Raw genomic sequence first — 18,915 nt, forward strand, 5'->3', positions numbered from 1 at the left:
CTAAGAAACGGGACGAAACATATGAAAAAATGGCAGTTAAGACATTGGACATCAGACAACAAAGGACAGTGACTCCTGAGGGACAAGTAACAGATGAGGGGAGCCCCAGCCACAGCTCAGGCAGCGGAAACCCTGGCTGCCTCCGTGAACTGCAGAGAAGAAGCCGGGAGTTTGAAGAAGCCAAAGCAGCTAGAGTTTGCAGGGCAAAATACTGGAGAGGAGAAGGAGCTGCAGGGAGAACTCCAGAGATGTACAGAGGGTCCCCTCTGAGGATGCAGTTCAGTGCTTAGGAGCGCATGCACACGAGGAAACCGCCCAAGACCAGGGAAAGAACCACCTTCAAAGATTAGAAGGAAATGTGCACAGAGCTCAGCCAGGGGTGGAATAGTGCCTCCTCCCAACAGCAAGAGTAGAAAACCTTACAATGAGGTTTCTGCTCATTTCTAAATGATCACAGAGCATCATTTAAATATCTGAGATCATCTTGTGTAACTGTCACCATGAAAGTGTTGCTCAGAATTGTCATAGATTTTTTTCATCTTTGTGCAAAAACATGGAAAATTGTCACTGATTTGTGTTGAGGTTTCCCCCATTTTGCTGCCTTTTGGGACAACTATTTTGGTTAAATACTTGGTTTTGGCTGCATTCTTTTTTTTTTTTCCTTCCTGTGAGGTTCAAAAGAATAAACATTTTCTTATAAATATCTCTCTCTCTCTTTGAGGAGAACCTTGCCTCAGTAATGAGGAAAAACTAACCTCAGATTAAAGACAGCTCTGGGATTGCCTGAAAAACATAAAGGCAAGATCTGAGAGGATCAAACTATTTCCAAATGACTCAACAGCATGAAACAAAGCTCAAGAACATTTACATGAATATAAAAATATCCAGCACCCAACAAGGTACAATTTACCCTATTCAGAATCCACCATCCCCAGCATCTCAGTGCTAATACCCTGGACTGGGCCAGCATCATCTCTCATCTGGATGGTTACAGTAACCTCCTAGTAGGTCTTCCTCATCCCCACTTGCTTCCAGCAGTCAGGATGGGCTGGGTTATGCTGCAAAAAACATCAGCAAAAAGCCCAGTCACTTAAGCAAAGATTTTGCTCTACACTCGCATCCCGCGCAGGCCTGGAGAGGACTCTGCTTATCTGCCTTAGTCTGTTCAAAACAGGACAGCTATACCAAAATGCCACAGACTGCATGGCTTATAAACAACAGACATTTATTTCTCACAGTTCTGCAGGCTGGGAAAGCCGGGACCCAGGCTGGGGTAAGCAGCCACCATCTGGAGTCTTGCCAGACACAGAGGAGAGGTGAAATTGCCCATTGGCCCTTCTGCCTGGAAGTGAAACACGTTGCTTCTGTTCGCATTTCAATGGCCAAGCAAGTCACATAGCCTGCTCTGAATTCTACAGGGTGGGAGGCGGCAATTCGAAAAATGTGCCCAAAGAATATGTGTGTATATGTGTGTGTGTGTGTGTGTGTGTGTGTGTGTATGTGTGTGTGTGTGTGTTTATGTGTGTGTGTATGTGTGTCACTATGCTGTACACCAAAAACTAATACATTGTAAATAACCTATACTTCAAGAAAAAATAAATTTAAAAAATTAGCAAATATGAGCCCAGGAAAGCTAGAATCTATTCTCACCATGGCAGATAGAGTGATCTCTGTAAAATATACATCAGATCACACTGCCCCTCTCTCTCCATTTCCAGAGCTCCCACACTCCCTACAAGTGCCCCCTTACCTCTCTGACCCCATGTGTCCTAACTCTCCTTCCTTTCCTCGCTCCCCTCCAGCCACACTGACTTTCTGTTCTCAGACGTGACAGCCACACTCCCACCTTTGCACTGGCTGCCCCCTCCTCCTAGGGGGCTCTTCCCCTAGGCTCACTGCCTCGTCTTCAAGTCGTTACTCAAAGTCACCTACTCAATGACGCCTAGCTATTCCACTCTATTTAAAATTGCCTCCTTTTCCCCCACCCTGACCTCCCAGGCCTCACGAGCCCACGCTGCTTTTATTTTGTTCGTGACACTTTTAATCTTCTAATGTGCTGTGTAACTTCCTTATTTCTTGTGTTTATTGCTCCTTGTCTGCTAGACTGTGTCACAGGAAAAAGGATCTTTACCGATTCAGTTCACTGATGTATTCCAAGCACCTCCGTACAGTGCCTAGCACATATTATGGGCTCAATAAATCCTTGTTTGTATAAGCGATAAATACTTGTATACATTCTGTATAGCCTGGGGAACTATGCTCAATATTTTGTAATAACCTTTAATGAAAAAGAACATGGAAATGAATATATGTATGTATATGCATGACTGGGACACTGGGCTGTACACCAGAAACTGACACATTGTAACTGACTGTACTTCAATTAAATTTTTTTAAGTACTTGTATACAAATGATAAATAAATACTAATGGATACATCATTGGGCTTCCCGCACTACCTACCCTCTGGGATCATGCTCTGATACACTTTATCTAAGTAGGTAAGGCTAAATCATAACCTTCATATCCGTTGAACAAACTTGTAGGATAAGCAAGCACTTCGACTGGTCTGGGAATGTGGCATGGGAAGCACTGGGCATGATGAAACAGTCACTGTCACTCTCAGGGGTTGGGGCTCGGCCATGCCGGGGTGGGGGGACTGACACTGTGGTGGGTGCTTTGGCAGCCATGACAGGCTGCCACCTTGTGGTCAAATAAGGAGATGCACCCAGCCTAACGGGGAAGCTGCTCAAGGGCAGATGACCTCTACCTTTTAACACACTTAGCCTTTGCAAGTTTCTCCAGGCTCTGTGAAGAAGGTGGGAGTCACTGGCTTGGCCCTGTCAGGGGGCTCTGGAGTATGTGCCCACTGATCTATATAAATATATAAACCCAAACCTTTTTTTTGTGATCAACAGGATCTTTCACACACTCATCCATTCATCCATCTATCCATCCATCCATCTTTTCATCCAAGTATCCATCCATTCATTCCTTCAACAAACATTTATTGAACAGTTATAAGGGGAAGACGAGGCCCCTGCCCTCCTGTGGGGAAGACAGTCATTCATTCATTCAACAACTATTTGCTAACAGCCTGTACAGGTGTTGGTGGATAATAACCAATGAGACAGACTGGACTGCCCTCAAGTTGAAGATAAACAAAAGGATGATGTGAGATCCTAGAAGATATATACGCTGGTCTCTGCCAATGGTTCCTGGCACAGAGCTCCTAAACCCTTGTAATTTCCTAGGTGATAAGAACACTAGGAGCATCTCTTGTTCTAATAGCTGGCCTTTGACCTTGTCCCTGATACAGGGCTCCTAAAACCCTCATACATTCCTAAGTGATTAGAGCACTAAGAGCATCTTTTGTTCTAATGAGGCAGCTCTGGGTGAGGGCAGGTCACCAGAAAGACCAAGCCATGATTAGAAGCTTAGAGTTTTCAGCCCCGATCCCAATCTTCCAGAGAGGAGAGGGGGACTAGAAATGGAGTTAATAAGTGCCTACCTAAGGAAGCCTCCATAAAATTCCAACTGTAGAGGGTTCGGTGAGCTTCCAGGTTGGTGAGCACATCGCACCAGGAGGGTAACACAGCCCAACTCCACAGGGACAGAAGCTCTTGTGTGCAGGACCCTCCCAGACTCTGCCCTATGGACCCCTTCATCTGGCTGTTCATCTGTACTCTTCTTTTTTTTCCTTCTTGTTTTACTGAGATATAACTGACACAGAGCACTGTATATGTTTAAGGTGTACAGCGTAATGATTTGACTTACATACATCACGAAATGATTATCACAATAAATTTAGTGAAACTCCATCATGTCATACAGATACAGAATTTAAAAAATAGAAAAAAATTTTTTTCCTTGTGATGAAAACTCAGGATGTACTCTCTTAACAATTGTCATACATAACATACAGCAGTGTTCATTATATTCATCAGGTTGTACATGACATCTCTAGTACTTATGTGTCTTATAACTGAAAGTTTGTACCTTTTGACCACCTTCATCCAATTCCCCTTCCCCTCGCCGCCTGCCTCTGTTAACCACAAATCTGATCTCTTTTTCTACGAGTCTGTTTGTTTTTGAAGTACAAAAATTACACTACGTTAGTTCCTGCTACACAACATAGTGATTCGACATTTTCATACATTTCAAAATGATCTTTATGATAAGTCTAGTTATGATCTGTCACCATACAAAGATATGATGTAAGTATTGACTATATTCTCCCATTTCATCCTCATGACTCATTTATTTTGCAACTGGAAGTTTGTACCTCTTAACCTCCCTCCCCTACTTCTCTCCTCCCCCCTCATCTGTATTCTTTATCCTTTAATAAACTGGTAAGCATAAAGAAGCTCTCTGAGTTCTGTGAGCCACTCTAGCAAATTAATCAAACCTAAGAAGGGACTTGTTACCCCCAGGTAGCCTGGGGACCCACTTCCTGCACTTGGCATCTGGAAGTGGGGTGAGAGCAATCTTGTGGGGCTGAGCCTTGTAGCTCAGGTAGATAGTGTCGGAATTGAGTTACATTGTAGGACACCCAGCTGGTGTTAATTATGAGTATCTTGCTGTGCCAGCCAATCAGATGGCAGCCTTGGACTGGGGGAGGAGGGGAGGGCGTGGCATAGGAGGAGAAGGAATACCTTTCCAAGTCCCCTGCCTTTGTCTTGGAAAGAATCCTGAATCCTTCTCAGAGGCAGTTGATGGAGAAAGGCAGAAAAGGAACAGGCCTCAGCTTCCTGGGCCTGGCTGTCCATCCTGGGAACTTGGGATTTGGAAGAAGCGCAGGCTGCCATCCCAGCAGGCACCAAAGATCACAAAAAGACCAGAACCTAATTCAGGTTGATGGACTCAATGCTCCTCTAATGTGTAGCCCTCCTCCCAAATAAACCTGCCATATGGAATTCCGCTGTCTGCTGGCTCCAGCATTGATTTTCTATGGTCTACAGCTCTCAGGCTTGAAAAATGCATTTCTAAAACAGGAATTTAGAAGGATAAAGTTAGCTGAAGCAGCAGATTTATCTTCTTCTCCACCCCGTCTGCTCCATACAGCAATCAGAGAGAATGCCCGTGTGGACACGGTGGAGCTTGGCGTGAAGAGGTCTCCGGGGGGATGGGTAGGGACAAAAGCAAGCCCAGCCTAGAGGTGTGATTGACACTGGTAAATTTAAAGTTAAGGAGATGGAGATGGGTTAGTTCATCCTACAAGCATGTCCTGTGCCAGATGCTGGGGGTTTGAGACAAATAAGACCCATTTCATCTCTTGGGAGCTCAGTGGCTGGCAAAGTAATCAGGTCTATAAGTAGGTAATTACAGCCGGTATGATGGTTACAACAAGGCACAGTGATAGCCAGGGGAGGAAGTGATTACATATCTGGGAGGCAGGGTTTCCTTGAGGAAGTAACATCCAAGCTGGGTTTTGGGGGCTGAATGAGAGGTCACCAGCAGACAAGGCAGGGAAATGGTAGGTCCTGCCAAAGCACGTTGGTAGGGCAAAAAACAGAATATGTTTTTTTCTGGAGGTGACAAGTCACTTCTATTGCTGGGACATGGGGAAAATGGAGACAATTGGTGATAGATGAGGCAGGACACCCAATCAGGGGCTAAAAAGAGGGTCAGGACTAGGAAGAGTGGATGTAGATCAAGGCAGAGTCAGGATTAAAATTAGGGTTGGGATTTGGGTGCAGGTTAAAAGGAGGTGTTTAGGGATATCAGACTGGTTAGTAGCAAAATAACAAAAATAGAAGTGTTTCACCTGTATTATCTCATTTAGAGCTCAGAACAAGCCTACGAGGTCAGCAGCTATTCTTATCCCATCTTACAGATGCAAAGATGGAGACGCAGAGAGGCCCAGTGACTTGCCCGAGGTCACATACGTGGCAGGTGGTGGTTGCCAGGGGCTCGAGGCAGGGGAATGGGGAGTTGGTGTTGAATGCGTACAGAATTTTAGGTTGGGAAGGTGAAAAAAGTCCTGGAGATGGATAGTGGTGACAGTTGCATAACAATGTGAATGTACTTAATGCCACAGAACTGTGTACTTAGAAAGGGTTAAAAAGGTAAATTTCATGTCTTGTGTATTTCACTACAATTTTTAAAAAAGGAAAAGAAAGACAATGGAGGGGCTTGGAAAGACAGAAGTATTGCTTCTCTGCTACAAGCAGGTTGGGAGGTGGGGGGTTTGTCCTCCCGGCCGGGCGTGCCACAGCGGAAGAGGTGAACGCACTCAGGCGGCCTGACAAATGGCTCTGCTGCTCAGGGCGCGACTGGGGGCAGGTCCCATCGCCTTTCTGGGAAAACCAAGGAAGCTGGCTGATTCACAGATTTCCTCTAGCGTCTGCCCTCTGCGGTTCTGCCTTATTAGGAGGGCTTGGCTCAGGCAGAGGATGAAGCAAAAGGCACAGAAAAGCCAGGCCTTCAACATGCTGGACATTTCCACACCCTCCGACTCGCAATTGTGCTTCAGAAGAAGGTGCCTTACCGCAGCTGTATCAGTGAGGGTCCTGGCATGAAACAAATGCCACCCACACGCTGAGTTACGGAGGGAGGTTTATTAAACACTCCATTTACAAAGGTGGGGGCAGGGCTTGGGGAAAAGGTGCAGGATTACCACTACCCTTAGAGGGGAAAATGTTTCAGGGAACCCTGAGAGAGCCGATATGGGAAGGTGCCTTTGGTAAGCACAACCCAGCAGGAAGGGAGCTTAGGAAGTGAATATCCAGGCCTCTCTCTCCTCCTTCCCTCAATCTCCTGACAAGGCCTTCCATTGGCCAAGCCCAACATGAAGGCTGAGGACAGGAAACCCACCAGTGAAATCCATACCAGCCAGCCTCTGGAGCCGGAACAGGGTGGTGAAATCTGGCAATAAAGTCAGAGGGGCAAGTTGTGAGGTGGATCCAAAGTGAATCCGCAGCACCTCCACAGCCTCAGACTTTCTAGTGGTCTGGCCAGGGCAGCTGAAAAGCATCCTCATTGAATGACACCCACCGTCTTTCAAAGGCTGACCTTGGACGTAGGGTGGGAATGAGCCCCGGGCTCTTTCAGGCCTGGAGGGGAGCTGTGTGGTTTGTTGGAAAGAGCCCTGCTTACTCATATGAGAACATTGACCAGAGGCCTAAAGCTCCTCTCCACGCATTATGTGTACCTTCAGTCAGACATTTGTTCAGCCAACATCTCCTGAAAATCAGCAGTGCACCAGGGCTAGGAGGCACCGGATGAAGTATGTGGAGCTGCCCCAGCCACCCTGGGCATTAACTTGCGATATATGCCTAGAGCCGGACAGTGATGGGGTCCCTCCCCAGATCTGCACTCTCAGTCATCTCCGTAACATGGGTCAACCACCCTTCCCTCCACTGTCATCCTGAGAATGCAAAGAGAAAATTTCCCAAAACGCAGGGGCACTGTGCCTGGCATGAAGTAATCACTCCGCATTTAGGACTCAGTGGCCTTGTTAACAAGCATCGGCCGCCCCTCACTCATTCACCACCCTCCCACCCTGTTTTGCTGCAATTGTAATTATAGCATACTTGCATTTGCTGGGGAATTTTCCTCCCTCACTCCCCATCTTTCAGACTGTGAACCTAGGAAAAGCTGCTGACCTCTTGCTTCTTCCTCCCTGAATCTCCATGGCTTGGAGATGAGCTTACATCTGCCCACATTTGTAATGCCAACGACTTCACATGCACTTAATCCTGAGGACAGCCTGGGCTGGTAAGGTAGAAGTACTAGGCCCATTTTATAGATGAAGAAACTGAGCCCAGAGAGGTTAAGCCACTTGCCCAAGGTCTCAGTCGATTAGCAGTAGAGCCCGAGTTTGAACCCAGGAGTCCGGCCTTCGAATCCGGCGCGGCAGAGCGGCTATCGGAACAAGTGAGTGCGGGAATGAACCCACCAGTCAATCAGGGATGGCAGGACGGGTGCGCTCCCAGCCCTCCCGCGGCTACGGGGGCTCGCTGCCGGGACAAAGGCCCCGCCGAGGCCGGACGTGGGCCAGCCGGGTCCGCGCTCCGGGGGCGGGCGTCAGGGCCGGGCCCTTTAAGGGGGGCGGGCCGGTGGCGCGGGGGGCGGGCCGGGGGGCGGGCCGCGGGAGGGCCGGGGGCGGGCGGCGGCGGCGGCGGGGCCGAAGGGCGCGCGGAGCGAAGGGCGGCGGCGGTGGCGGCGTCTCGTGCTCGGCCCGGGCTCCGGATTGCGCTCGGCCCCCGGCCCGCGGCCCGCGGCGGCGCGCCCCCTGCACCCCGCGCCCCCCGCGCCCCCCGCGCCCCCCGCAGCCGCGCTCGGCCCCGCGGAGGAGCGGCCATGCCGCCGCGGCGCAGCATCGTGGAGGTGAAGGTGCTGGACGTGCAGAAGCGGCGGGTGCCCAACAAGCATTATGTGAGTGCCGCGCGGCCCCCACGCCCCCTCGAGCCTGTGCCCCGCCGGGGACGACCGAGAGCCCCCCAGCTCTGAAAACTTCTGCCTCCTGCCCTTTCCCCCCCACGTCCCCTCCTCTCCCCCGCTCGGCCCTGCTGCTGCGCTGCCCGGGTCTCTCCCGGCTCCTCCCTCTCTCCCCCTCCCCCTCCTCTCTTTTGCCTGTGCCGCTTCTCCACCCGTTCCTCCCGCCTAGCCCCCCACTCGCCTCCGTGCCGCACCTCTGTCCCCTTTCCGTCTCCCTCCTGTCCCCCCGACCCCCGTCTGCCCATCCGTGGAGAAGTCTGGCTCCAGCCAGTATAGGGGACAGAGAGACAGAAAGGGAGAGAGGCGCCTGTTCGCAGGCCGCCTGCCCTGTCCCTCCTTGTCCGGAGGGACTCAGACCCGCAGTGCCCTGCCACAGGTAGCCCCACCAGGGATCGCCAAGTTGGCCCCGTCCCTTTGGAGCCAGCCTGAGCCATAGAGATCTTTGAGAATGCATCCATTGAGTGCCTGCATCCTGAAAAGGTTTAAAAAAAAAAAACCCAAAAAACCCAAACAAACAACAAAAAACCAGTCCCTGCCCCTTCTCTCCAAAAACTTCTGCTTAAAAATGCATGAAAGTTTTCTCCTGGTATCTCCCTGGCAAAATGAGAGCGAGCTCTTGTCTAGAGCTGGTGAGGACGAAAATGGGCTGGTAGCATCGTTTTTCAGATGGGAAGGCTGAGGCTCCAGGAGGCTTCAGGTTCTGGAACAAGACTGAGCTGCAGTCGGTCTCCCCTGCCTCTGGAAGGTGTGTGCCTGGGGCAGATGGTGACCCCCCACCACTCCCTCCGCCAGATGGGAAGTGGATTCCACAGCAGCCTAGGAGCTGAATCTGTGGATTCAAGGGGCCCCGGGACCACCTCAGAGATTCTGAGTGGAGAGAGAATGGGTCTGTGGGGTGCTGGGCCCAGGTGAGGCCTTGGGGAGGCCTCTACCAGAGGGAAGGGGGCTCTGGTGTCTCTGGTGGTGAGAAGGGGGCAGTGGCAGCGCCTAGCTGTAGAGAAGTTAACCAGGAAGGAAAAAAGAGCAAGAGGGAGGGAAAAAAATCCTAACAAAGAAGTATGTTAGAACAATAAAGAGCAAGGGGCGTTGGCTGGCGAAATTCAGCTTCTTGACCTCCCTGCAAGTCATCTTTGGATCTCTTTTCTTTAGAGGCTCTTTCTTATGAAGCAGATCCACATGTCCTCCACGAATAGTCTATAAAATTCTGAAAGGAGATAGCCAGGAACCCACTCTGCTCTCCCTACGAGAAAGGGTGTGCTGTGTGAGCCTGTATTGTTATTGGCTGGGCAGCCACTTATTCAAGCCTTAGCCAGGCGGTGGGAAGCTATTTCCTGGACCTGTGGCATCTTTAAATAGAGTGAAGTTTCCCTTGATTCCAGAGCTGGGCTAAATTGTCTCTTCTTCTTCTTCTTCTTCTTCTTTTTTTTTTTTGGTTAGCTGTTTCAAATGCTGCCAAATCTTGGTTTCTTGTTTGAGCCTGTTGAGTGTGTAACTGAGTTGCCTCTTTGATATGAAGGCAGTTTTTACCAACATGGCAATAGAAGGAAGTCTGAACTTCTGCAAGCTGCCTCCCACTAGATCTGTGAGCTGGCAACACCAGGGCACGTACAGCCACCAAGAACTGGGCGTCATCATCTACTCACTCTCTCCTGTCCTCTCCCGTCACACGGCTGTCAGGCACAGGTTCTTAAGCCCATTTGACAGATGAGAAAACTAAGGCCCAGAAAGGTGAGTCCTGTGCTTCAGGTCATAGTCAAGGCCAAAGCAGGGAAGTAAATCCAAGTCTGTGGGACCCCCCCAAAAGTGTTATTCCACCATACCACACGACTTTGCAGATTTCATAACCCATAGTTTACCTAAGCCAACTTCCCTTAAAAGCTGGGGAGTCTGCCATCATTTGTGACCACGCTGAGGCTTTTCAGTCTTTGCTTAGTCAGATCCCTCCCTGCCAGTTTTTGGAGATTCTGCAGCTTTGAGGAGCATCTTTCTAAACCTTCAACCACTTTTTAGGGGCTCCTTCAGACAAGTCTCTAAAGATTAACATGGATGTGGGCTCAAATCTTGGCATCACAGCTTGTTAGCTGTGTGGCCTCTCTGAGCCTTGATTTCCTCATCTGTAAAATGGGGGTGATGGTGCCCACTTCCTAGGGGCAGGGACCATGTGCCTGACAGGGTTGACATTCCATAACCGTTAGATGCCTACCTCCCTGCCCCGTGGTGTCCATGTCCCTCTGGGAACATGCTGAAGTCACATGAGGAGGGATCTCACCAAGAACTTGTTTTTCTGCATGTGAGTTTAGTCACTCTCGTGATTCAAGAGGGCCCCCTCCCTTCTAGCCAGATGAAGAGGGGCAGTAGTTTGAAATGAAGCCTGAGTCATCCACAGAAACAGAAAATTCAGTGCTGTGACAGTCGGAGGTCTGAGCCCACCAGAAACTGCCAGTGACCCCCCCACTCCTGTTCTCCAGCCAGACCTGCTCCTGCCACTCTGGAATGGGTGGACCTAGAGGTGGCTGTTGGCATGGGCTTGGACTTTGATCCCATTTGGTATCCTCCTTTCTGAAGTGGACCCAGCCACCCTGGAGAGATAGCATGAGCAGGGGAATTGGACAGTCCTGGGCTCTGCTGCTTCCTGCTATGTTACCTTGAGCTGGTCGATTTACCTCTCTGAGCTCCACTTTCTATAATCTGCAGATTGTAAATACTTCCCTCTGTGGCAGAATCTCTCAACCTTAACATTGATGTTTTGAGCCAGATCGTTCCTCGTTTAGAGGGCTGTCGTGTGCATTGTGACATTCAGCAGCATCTGGTTCCTGCCCACTTGATGCCAGTAGCATCTTCCTCCCCAATTTTGACAACCAGAAATGTCTCCACACATGTCCCCCAGGAGGACAAAATCACAGAAACCCTTGTGCCTAACCCCCTGCCCCAACCACTGCACAAGAATATACAAGTCAGTTATAAAAAGTTCCCCACCACCTGCTTCCCCTTTATAGCTACCTTGCCTCCACCTGCTTATCACTCAGTTGCCTGGAAGGGAACAGGTCCTAGGTGCTGTGAATCTCATTGGAGAACTGCACCTGGAGCTCAGGGCTGGCCACTTGTTCCCCCTGAAATGGCATCTTCCCCATGCCTGGCCCCAGCCTCCTTCACTTGTGGGCAGAGACACTGGGGGTGCCCAGGGGCAGAGCCACAGACCAGGTCTGGAGAAGGCAGAGGCAGGAGCTCCCAGGGCCTCTGAGATCCCCACGGGTGGGTGGGGACTACTGTTGATCATAAAAGGAACAAAACTATTATTTGGAGGGAGTTGCCCAGAGCCACTGCCCTCTGTCTGTTGGCCTTTCCCTGCCAGCATCTTTGCTGCCCTGGAGCTAGGGCTTTCTGAATGAATGGAAAGTGAGCTTTCAGGTGTGACACTCTGGGAGACCCTCCCCAGCTAGGTTATTTTCCAGCTGGAGAGGAGGAGGAAGTGCTCCCTGTAGCTTTTGTGGGTTTTATTTGGATCCCTGCGTTTCTGGCACTGGAGAGGGATGTACAGAAGTCTTGGGGTCAGAAGAGAATCCCCATCAGCAGGGGCCAGGAGATACAGCTCACTCTGCCTTAAGATCTCTAGGTGTTAAGAAGAGCAAGATGCTAGGAGTAGTTACAGCAGCAGTAATCATAACAGCTGAATTGTAACCCATCGTCATGGGCCAGGCACCGGACTAAGCTCGCTGTGTATTTAGTCATCACAACAGCCTTTGTAAATAGCTACTTTCCATTATATGAATACATGATTTCAAATACGCAGATACATAGAGTAAGAAATACCTGCTAGCCATCAGATCTTTTACATTTTGTCCTATTTGTTCCAAATCGTTTTTTTTTTTTAAGAAATAAAATATTGTAGATGCAAAGCCCCCTATGTGCCCACCCCAGGAACGCCTCCCCCCAAAGAAACCCAGTGTCCTACATTTGGTGCTTTTCATTCCCAAGCACTTTGAAAGCAGACCTGTATATAGGTAATGACTTTTTTTCTTCAATGACTTTGTTGAGGTGTAATTTACATACCATGAAATTCACCCATTGTAAGTTTACAATTCGCTGAGTTTTTAAAAGTAAATGTATAGAGCTGTGTAGCCATCATCACAATCCGGTTTTATAACATTCCTATCACCCCTGTAAAGATCCCTCGTGTCCTTCGACACTCATTCCCCTTCCCACCCAGACCCCCTGTGCCTTTTAATGTTTTTTACCTTTCAGCGCTCCCCAAAATACTGTATTGAGTATTTTAAAACTATATGAAAACATTACACTTTTGAGATCTGTGTCAGTACCTGTAGCTCCAGTTAATTTTAACCACTGTTTAATATTCCACTTACAAATACAGCCCTATTTATTCGAGCTCCTGTGGGAGACGTTTGGGGTGCTTTCTCGTAGCCGCTTCCTTGCACACACGGCCGAGGTGAGATCGCTGGGTCTTGGGGTTTGTGCATTTCACCTGTGCATATACGTCCCTGGCAGCAGTGTCTGCGGGTCTCTTTGCTCTGGGTCCTTGCTGACACTCCGAACTGTCAGACTTTTTAGTGGGTGCCGAACAGTATCTCATGGCAGTGCTGGTCTGCATTCCCCTGCTGGCTAAGTGGGGTTATTCATTTTGTCACACCTTTGTTAGCCGTTTGAATTTCCTCTTCTGTGAATTGCCTGTTTTGCCTCTTGTCCTTTTTCAGTATATTGGGTTGTTGGTCTTCTGTTAATTTATAGGATTTATGTGTACATTTGGGATCCTGGTCCTCCAGGTAGTTACATTAGTGTTCCCGTCTTTCCCCTTGAGACTTGAGGCTCAGGGAGGTATAGGCACGTGCCTGACTGAGGTCACACAGCAAGGGGGTGATGACAGATCTGGGAGAGACAGCAGCCCTGTGATCACACCCCTGAGCCAAGTGACCTTGGGTGGGTCACCTAAACTCCTAGGCCCCAGTTTCCCCACCCTGGCCCTTCCCTCATCCCAGTGTTCATCTGCTCAGCCTAGATTGACGAAGCCCAAACTGCGGCCAGCCCTTAGACATTCTCACTCCAAGGAGGCTTTGGGTTGATTGTGCCCCTGCAGTGATGGGTTGGCAGGCCCTGTGCTGCCAGCGTTGAAACCTCCTTCTCCACTTGTCAGACTCTAAGAGCGGTGGTCTCTCCCCTGAGCAGCGGACTTTTGCAGGATGGGTCACGCCCTTATTAGGTGTTATCTGCGTTCTTGTCTTGGTGTGCGGGAGGCCTCTGGCTGGCAAGACCAGGCTGTGAGTCTGCTGCCAGAATTAGCTGCATTCTGTTTTCCGGCCCCTAGTTGCCTGTCCCCAGCCATCCCGACACCCGTTTTTGCAGAAGCATTCAGGGCAGGCCAGCAGACTTGAGTGGAAAGAACTTTGGGTGTCAGAGACAAACATTTTTGCGTTCAAGTTCTACATGGTCTGGGACGACTCACTCAACGCCTGGCCTTACTTTCCGTATCTGTAAAATGAGGGCAATTTCTTCCTTCTAAGATGATCGTGTGCCCGTTTAGATAATGTACACACTCAGTTCATTCTCCATCCCTCCTGCTGGGGGATGCATGCCAGCTCCTGGTGCATTTCTCATGACCCACCATTACTTCATACTGAAGAGACCTGGCTTCGAGTCCTCTTCACGTACTCCTGAACTGGGTGACCTTGCAGATGAGCTCCCCGAGGGTCTGCAAAATGGGGGGGGAGGGCAGTGATAGTGCTCCCCTGCAAGTTCTGGGAGGTTCTCACACACTGTGGAGCCTGAGGCCTCCTGAGTAGAAGGCATTCCGTGGTAGTCGTGGAAACCAGTGTGAACAATAATAGTGTCCGTCATGTACCTCTCTGCCTCTCCTGCCTGCTGGCCTGGGGGCCCGCTGTGTGGCTTCCACACTCTCACCCAGGAGACACTGATTGGGCGCAGCCCCAGGCTGGACACCCTGCTGCCCTGGGAAGGCCCGTGAGCAAGGCCGAGCTGCCTACCTGCTCTCCGGGTGGGCTCCTGCCCTGTCCCCGTCTGTGTCACACACAGAGGTAGTACCCTCGGTAGGCCTTAAGGCACCTTGGGTAGGTTTTTTTGTTGTTGTTGTTGTTTTAATGGCTGTTGCTTTGTTCTGATTGAAAAATGGTGGACCTGGTCAGCTGTGGTGTGCTGGCCCTATCTCTGGGCCACGGTTGCAATGAGCCAGGCCCCTCACCTCACCTGCCGGGTCATCCTCGGGTAGGAGATGTTCCAGCCTGCTGCTCTGGGTTCCTGCAGTTGTCTCAAAGCGGGTGGGGCTGTCCTATCTTCAGAAATAACTTAAATGCCACTTTATATATATTTTTTGTAATTTAAATTTGCATTTTTAAAAATTGAGGTATAGTTGATTTACAATGCTGTGTTAGTTTCAGGTGTACAGTGAAGTGATTCAGTTATATACGCATTTATATAAATCCATTCTTTTTCAGATTCTTTCATTATAGGTTATTATAAGATATTGAATATAGTTCCTTGTGCTGTACAGTACATCCTTGTTTATTTTACATGTAGTAGTATATATCTGATTTCTCCCTTTCCCCCACTTCCCTTTTGGTAACCATAGTTTGTTTTCCATGTATGTGAGTCTATTTCTGGTTTGCAAATAAGTTCATTTGTTTTGCTTTTTGTTTTAGATTCCTCATATAAGTGATAGCATGTGATACTTAAATACCACTTTAGTTCAAGATTTGAATCTATGTCATTTCTTGCTTCTGGTAGGCAGGGAAAGTACACCAGACAGCCTGGATTCAAATCCCTGCTCTGCCACCTACCAACAGTGTGACCTCAGACAGGGCGCCACTCTGCACCTCAGTTTCCTCATCTGTAAAATGGGAATAATAATAGTTCCCATTTCATAGGGCTGGTGGGAGGATGCAGTGGGCCTGGCATAGAGTTACTGTGAGCTATGTTAGGAGTGTGCAGATGTGGTATTGGTTATGATGTTAAAAGTTGGGAACCACTTAAACACCCATTGGTAGAGAACAAGATAATTATCCACATGCTAGACTGCCATCAAGGTGGCAGAAATATATTGCATCTTGTGTCGTGGGAATATTAAATAGTAAAAGCTGACAGCAAAACAGCATGCTGAGGCTGACTCCCACCTGGTTGCAAATGAAGGATGGAAACACGTGTCTGAAAGCACAGAAATAGAGCTGCTAAAATGTATGTTCCTTTTTCTTTTTTATTTGCTCATCTGTGCATTTCTGTTTTCTAGATGTTCTGCAGGGAACCCATATTCCTGTTTTTAGTAAAAAATTTTTTAAAAAGCAAATGCTTATTTTAAAAGAATGGCAGCGCCAGGCTGTGGCAGCTCCAGCCAGGCTCCCACACCGCCACCCTGTCCTGTCCTGAGGCAGCAGAATTCTCCTGCTCCTCAGAGAGCCTGTCCTCCCTGGGTGGACGCAGGCCTCCGAGACCCTTCCCCTACTCCTGCTGCAGAGCCAGGGCTCTGGATGTGACTTCCCAGTGCTGAAGCCCAAGAAGTGGCAAGAGATGAGTTTAAAATACCACAAGGGAAGGAAAGCTGGAGCAGCTGCTTTGCAAGTTGCAATGCTTCTTGCTGGGCGGGGCCAGGACCTCCGTCCCATAGCACTTGGGGTCTGAATAGGTTGGAAAAAATTGCAGGCCCAAGTTCTAGGGTCTGCACCCTGAGGTCATGGGGGCACCGGAAGGGTCATTCAGGTTAGAGGTGTGCCATGCACCCCACTTCCCTGGGCAGATCAGACATCCGCTTGTCACCCACCTGGAGGTGCACAGGAGTCGGCACGGAGCACCGTTATCAGCTGCCATAAAGGGACTAGGGGACCACACCATTCATCAGACGTCTTGTCTGGTCATATCCTGGTTGCAAATCATGTGTGCTTTTTTCCTTGGTGAAAGATGGTGGAGGAATGGTCATGCTCCGTGTGACTCAGTTTTCTCTTTCCTCTTGGAGATGAAGGCCAGCTGTGGGTCACTGCAGCTGCAGGAAAGGGAGCCGTCGGCTGAGCATCCTGTCAGCCCGGAGGGTGTGCAGGAGGTGAGGTGTGAGAAGACGAGGCTTCTTCAGAAGGTCTGTGGCTGGCAGGTTGCAGGCGCGGCCTCCCTGCTCAGAGACAGGGATCTGGTCTGATTCTGTCATTCACTCGCCGTTGGCCCTGAGCCCTCTCCTCTGGGAAGTGGGCAGGATTGGTGGGAAAGTTAAATGAGCTTTTGTGCAAAAGGCCTGAGATGGGTGCTGCTGGGGGAGCTGTCCCTGGAGCTTCCTGGCCTGGGGTAATGCCCAGAAACTGGGGCCCTGTGGTTCCTTTCTCAGAGCCCCTGGCAGTGGGGTCATCCAGACCCTGGGTGGAGCTGGCATCTCTGCCCCCCTGCTGTGACATGGGAACTGGCTGATCTGATAGATTCCAGAGGCCCAGTATCTCCCACAAGTGGGCCCGTGGGCGGGGGCTGGTGTGGTTCACTCCTCAGGGACTCTGCCAGGAGCCCTCAGGCCCCCACTTCGCCACAGCCATCCTTCCTGTCCCCTGTTTCCAAGCTCTGGAGTGCTCTGCTCATTCATCCTTGCTGGCCCAGATGCAGGCCTGCAGGCGGCGGTGACGCCAAGCCTGGGGCCTTCTTCATGCAGTAAAGGGAGAAGGGGCCAGAGGTGCATCTGTTGTGTGTGCACGTGCGTGTGTGCAGAGCTCTCCTGCCTGCTTCTGCAGGCCTCTCCCCAGCCATGCCAGGGCTTAGGCTGCCAGATTTAACAAATGAACATACGGGATGCCCAGTGAAATTTGAATTTCAAGTAAACATGCAATATTTGGGACCTACTTATACCAAAAAATTATTCATTGTTTATTTGAAATTCCAATTTCACTGGGCATCCTTACTTTATCTGGCAGTGCTGTCAGAACCACCATTTTCAATAAAACAGCAACCAAGAAACCTTTGTACTTTGTAATATTGACAATGTTTCTTGAGAATTCTCTGAGCAAATGTAAGTCCCTTCAGGAGCCAGGCACTTTTAAGTATGGGGACCATACGCAGATAGGCAAAGTGAGGATTCAGACTTCAAGGAGGTCAGTGCCATGACAGACAGGTAGATGGGGTGTTTCGGGGCCAGCCTGGAACTTGGGAACGAGCAGAGACCTGCGCCCTTGGGTTCTGGGGAAGCTGGACTTGGAGAAGGCAGCACAGTGGAGGTGACAAAGCCTGGGAGGAATGCTGCTTAGTGGAGAGGGAGAAAGACATTTCAGGCAAAGAGAACAGGAGGGCAGGGAAGCTGAAAGCCTGGCATGTGGCACATTAAAAAAAAAAAACAAACAGGAGAGATTCGAGTGGTGGAGATGGAACATGATGGGTGGGTAGGGACCCCGAGGATCTGGAGGTTCCTGAGAGGGCCAAGAACTACAGAAAAGTAGAAAGCATGGACCCCACTCTCAAGAAGGCCCTGGCCCCCTGTTCACACGGGTGGAGGGCCAGGGCTCAGGACCAGAGGTATGCAAGATGGAAGCCACCGGAGCGGCTGGGATGAGCTGGCACTCAGGGGCATCCCCCCGGCCTGATGGGTGGCTGGGTGGGCGGGAAGGCCTTTCACAGGAGGATGGAGGGGGCAGAGCACACACAACCCTGGGAGGCTGGAGGGAGAGAGCACCTGGGCATAGGGAGGGCTGAGTGCGGACCGTGAGGATGAAGGTAGAGAGAGAGGGAGGGACGGGAAATATTAGAGGGGACTACGAACGCCAGTAGGAATTCTGAAATTTGAGTGAGATTAAATAACTCCAGATTTGTTCTCAAGACTTAATAATATACAATAACTTCCTGTTACTGAACAGCTGTCGTGTATGTGAGGGCTTATTATATGTTCGAGGCCTTTCATGCATTATGTCACTGAGTCTGAGCAGCAGCTCTGTGACAGAAGGAGTGTTCGTTGGGATTCTGGGGTTGCAAGTGACAGAAGTGAACCTAGCTCACTTAAGCCATGGGAAGTGCGTCGGAAGGATGGCTCTGGCAGAACTGAGGGGAAGGCTCAGCCCCCAGGCACAGACGGCGCTGGCCAGCTGGGGCCACCCAGGCAGTGGTAACTGCCAGTGGGTATCAGAGCATCACCAGAAGCAGGCAGCTAGCTGCTCCATCCTTCCATCCCCTTTGGCTGCTCAAGAGTCCAGTTCCAGGAAGAGAGAATCTGATTGGCCCAGCCAGATCACCTGACCATCCTTTGACCAGGCAAGGGTGGGACACTATGATAGACAGTCCTGCTGAAATTTCCATAGTTGTAGGGGATTCAGGGTGTTGCTGCTGGAAGAAGGGGGGCATGGAGTCTGGACAGGGGGCATAGGTGTCTGCTAGGAATAGGTGTCTGTTATTAGCCCATTTACAGGTGTGGAAACTGAGGCTTAGAAAGAAGTATTTTGCCCAGAATCACACTCAGTTCTTCTGCTTATCATTGACAGTAAATTAGGGTGTAGTCAACTCA

The 18,915-nt window shown here is 50.0% G+C and overlaps 1 protein-coding gene across 1 annotated transcript in view; it reads left to right on the plus strand.

Annotated features, from left to right (window-relative positions):
- Nucleotides 1–8,131: 8,131 nt before the first annotated feature.
- The window catches only part of SH3PXD2B (SH3 and PX domains 2B), a 98,395-nt gene continuing 87,611 nt past the window's right edge, over nt 8,132–18,915 (plus strand). Inside the window, exon 1 of the mRNA XM_015234967.3 lies at nt 8,132–8,378. Within this exon, the coding sequence (XP_015090453.2) occupies nt 8,304–8,378 (75 nt within the window). The 5' untranslated portion in view covers nt 8,132–8,303. The remainder of the gene's footprint in view (nt 8,379–18,915) is intronic.

Source organism: Vicugna pacos, chromosome 22 (genome assembly GCF_048564905.1).
Source record: "Vicugna pacos chromosome 22, VicPac4, whole genome shotgun sequence".
Taxonomy (NCBI): domain Eukaryota; kingdom Metazoa; phylum Chordata; class Mammalia; order Artiodactyla; family Camelidae; genus Vicugna; species Vicugna pacos.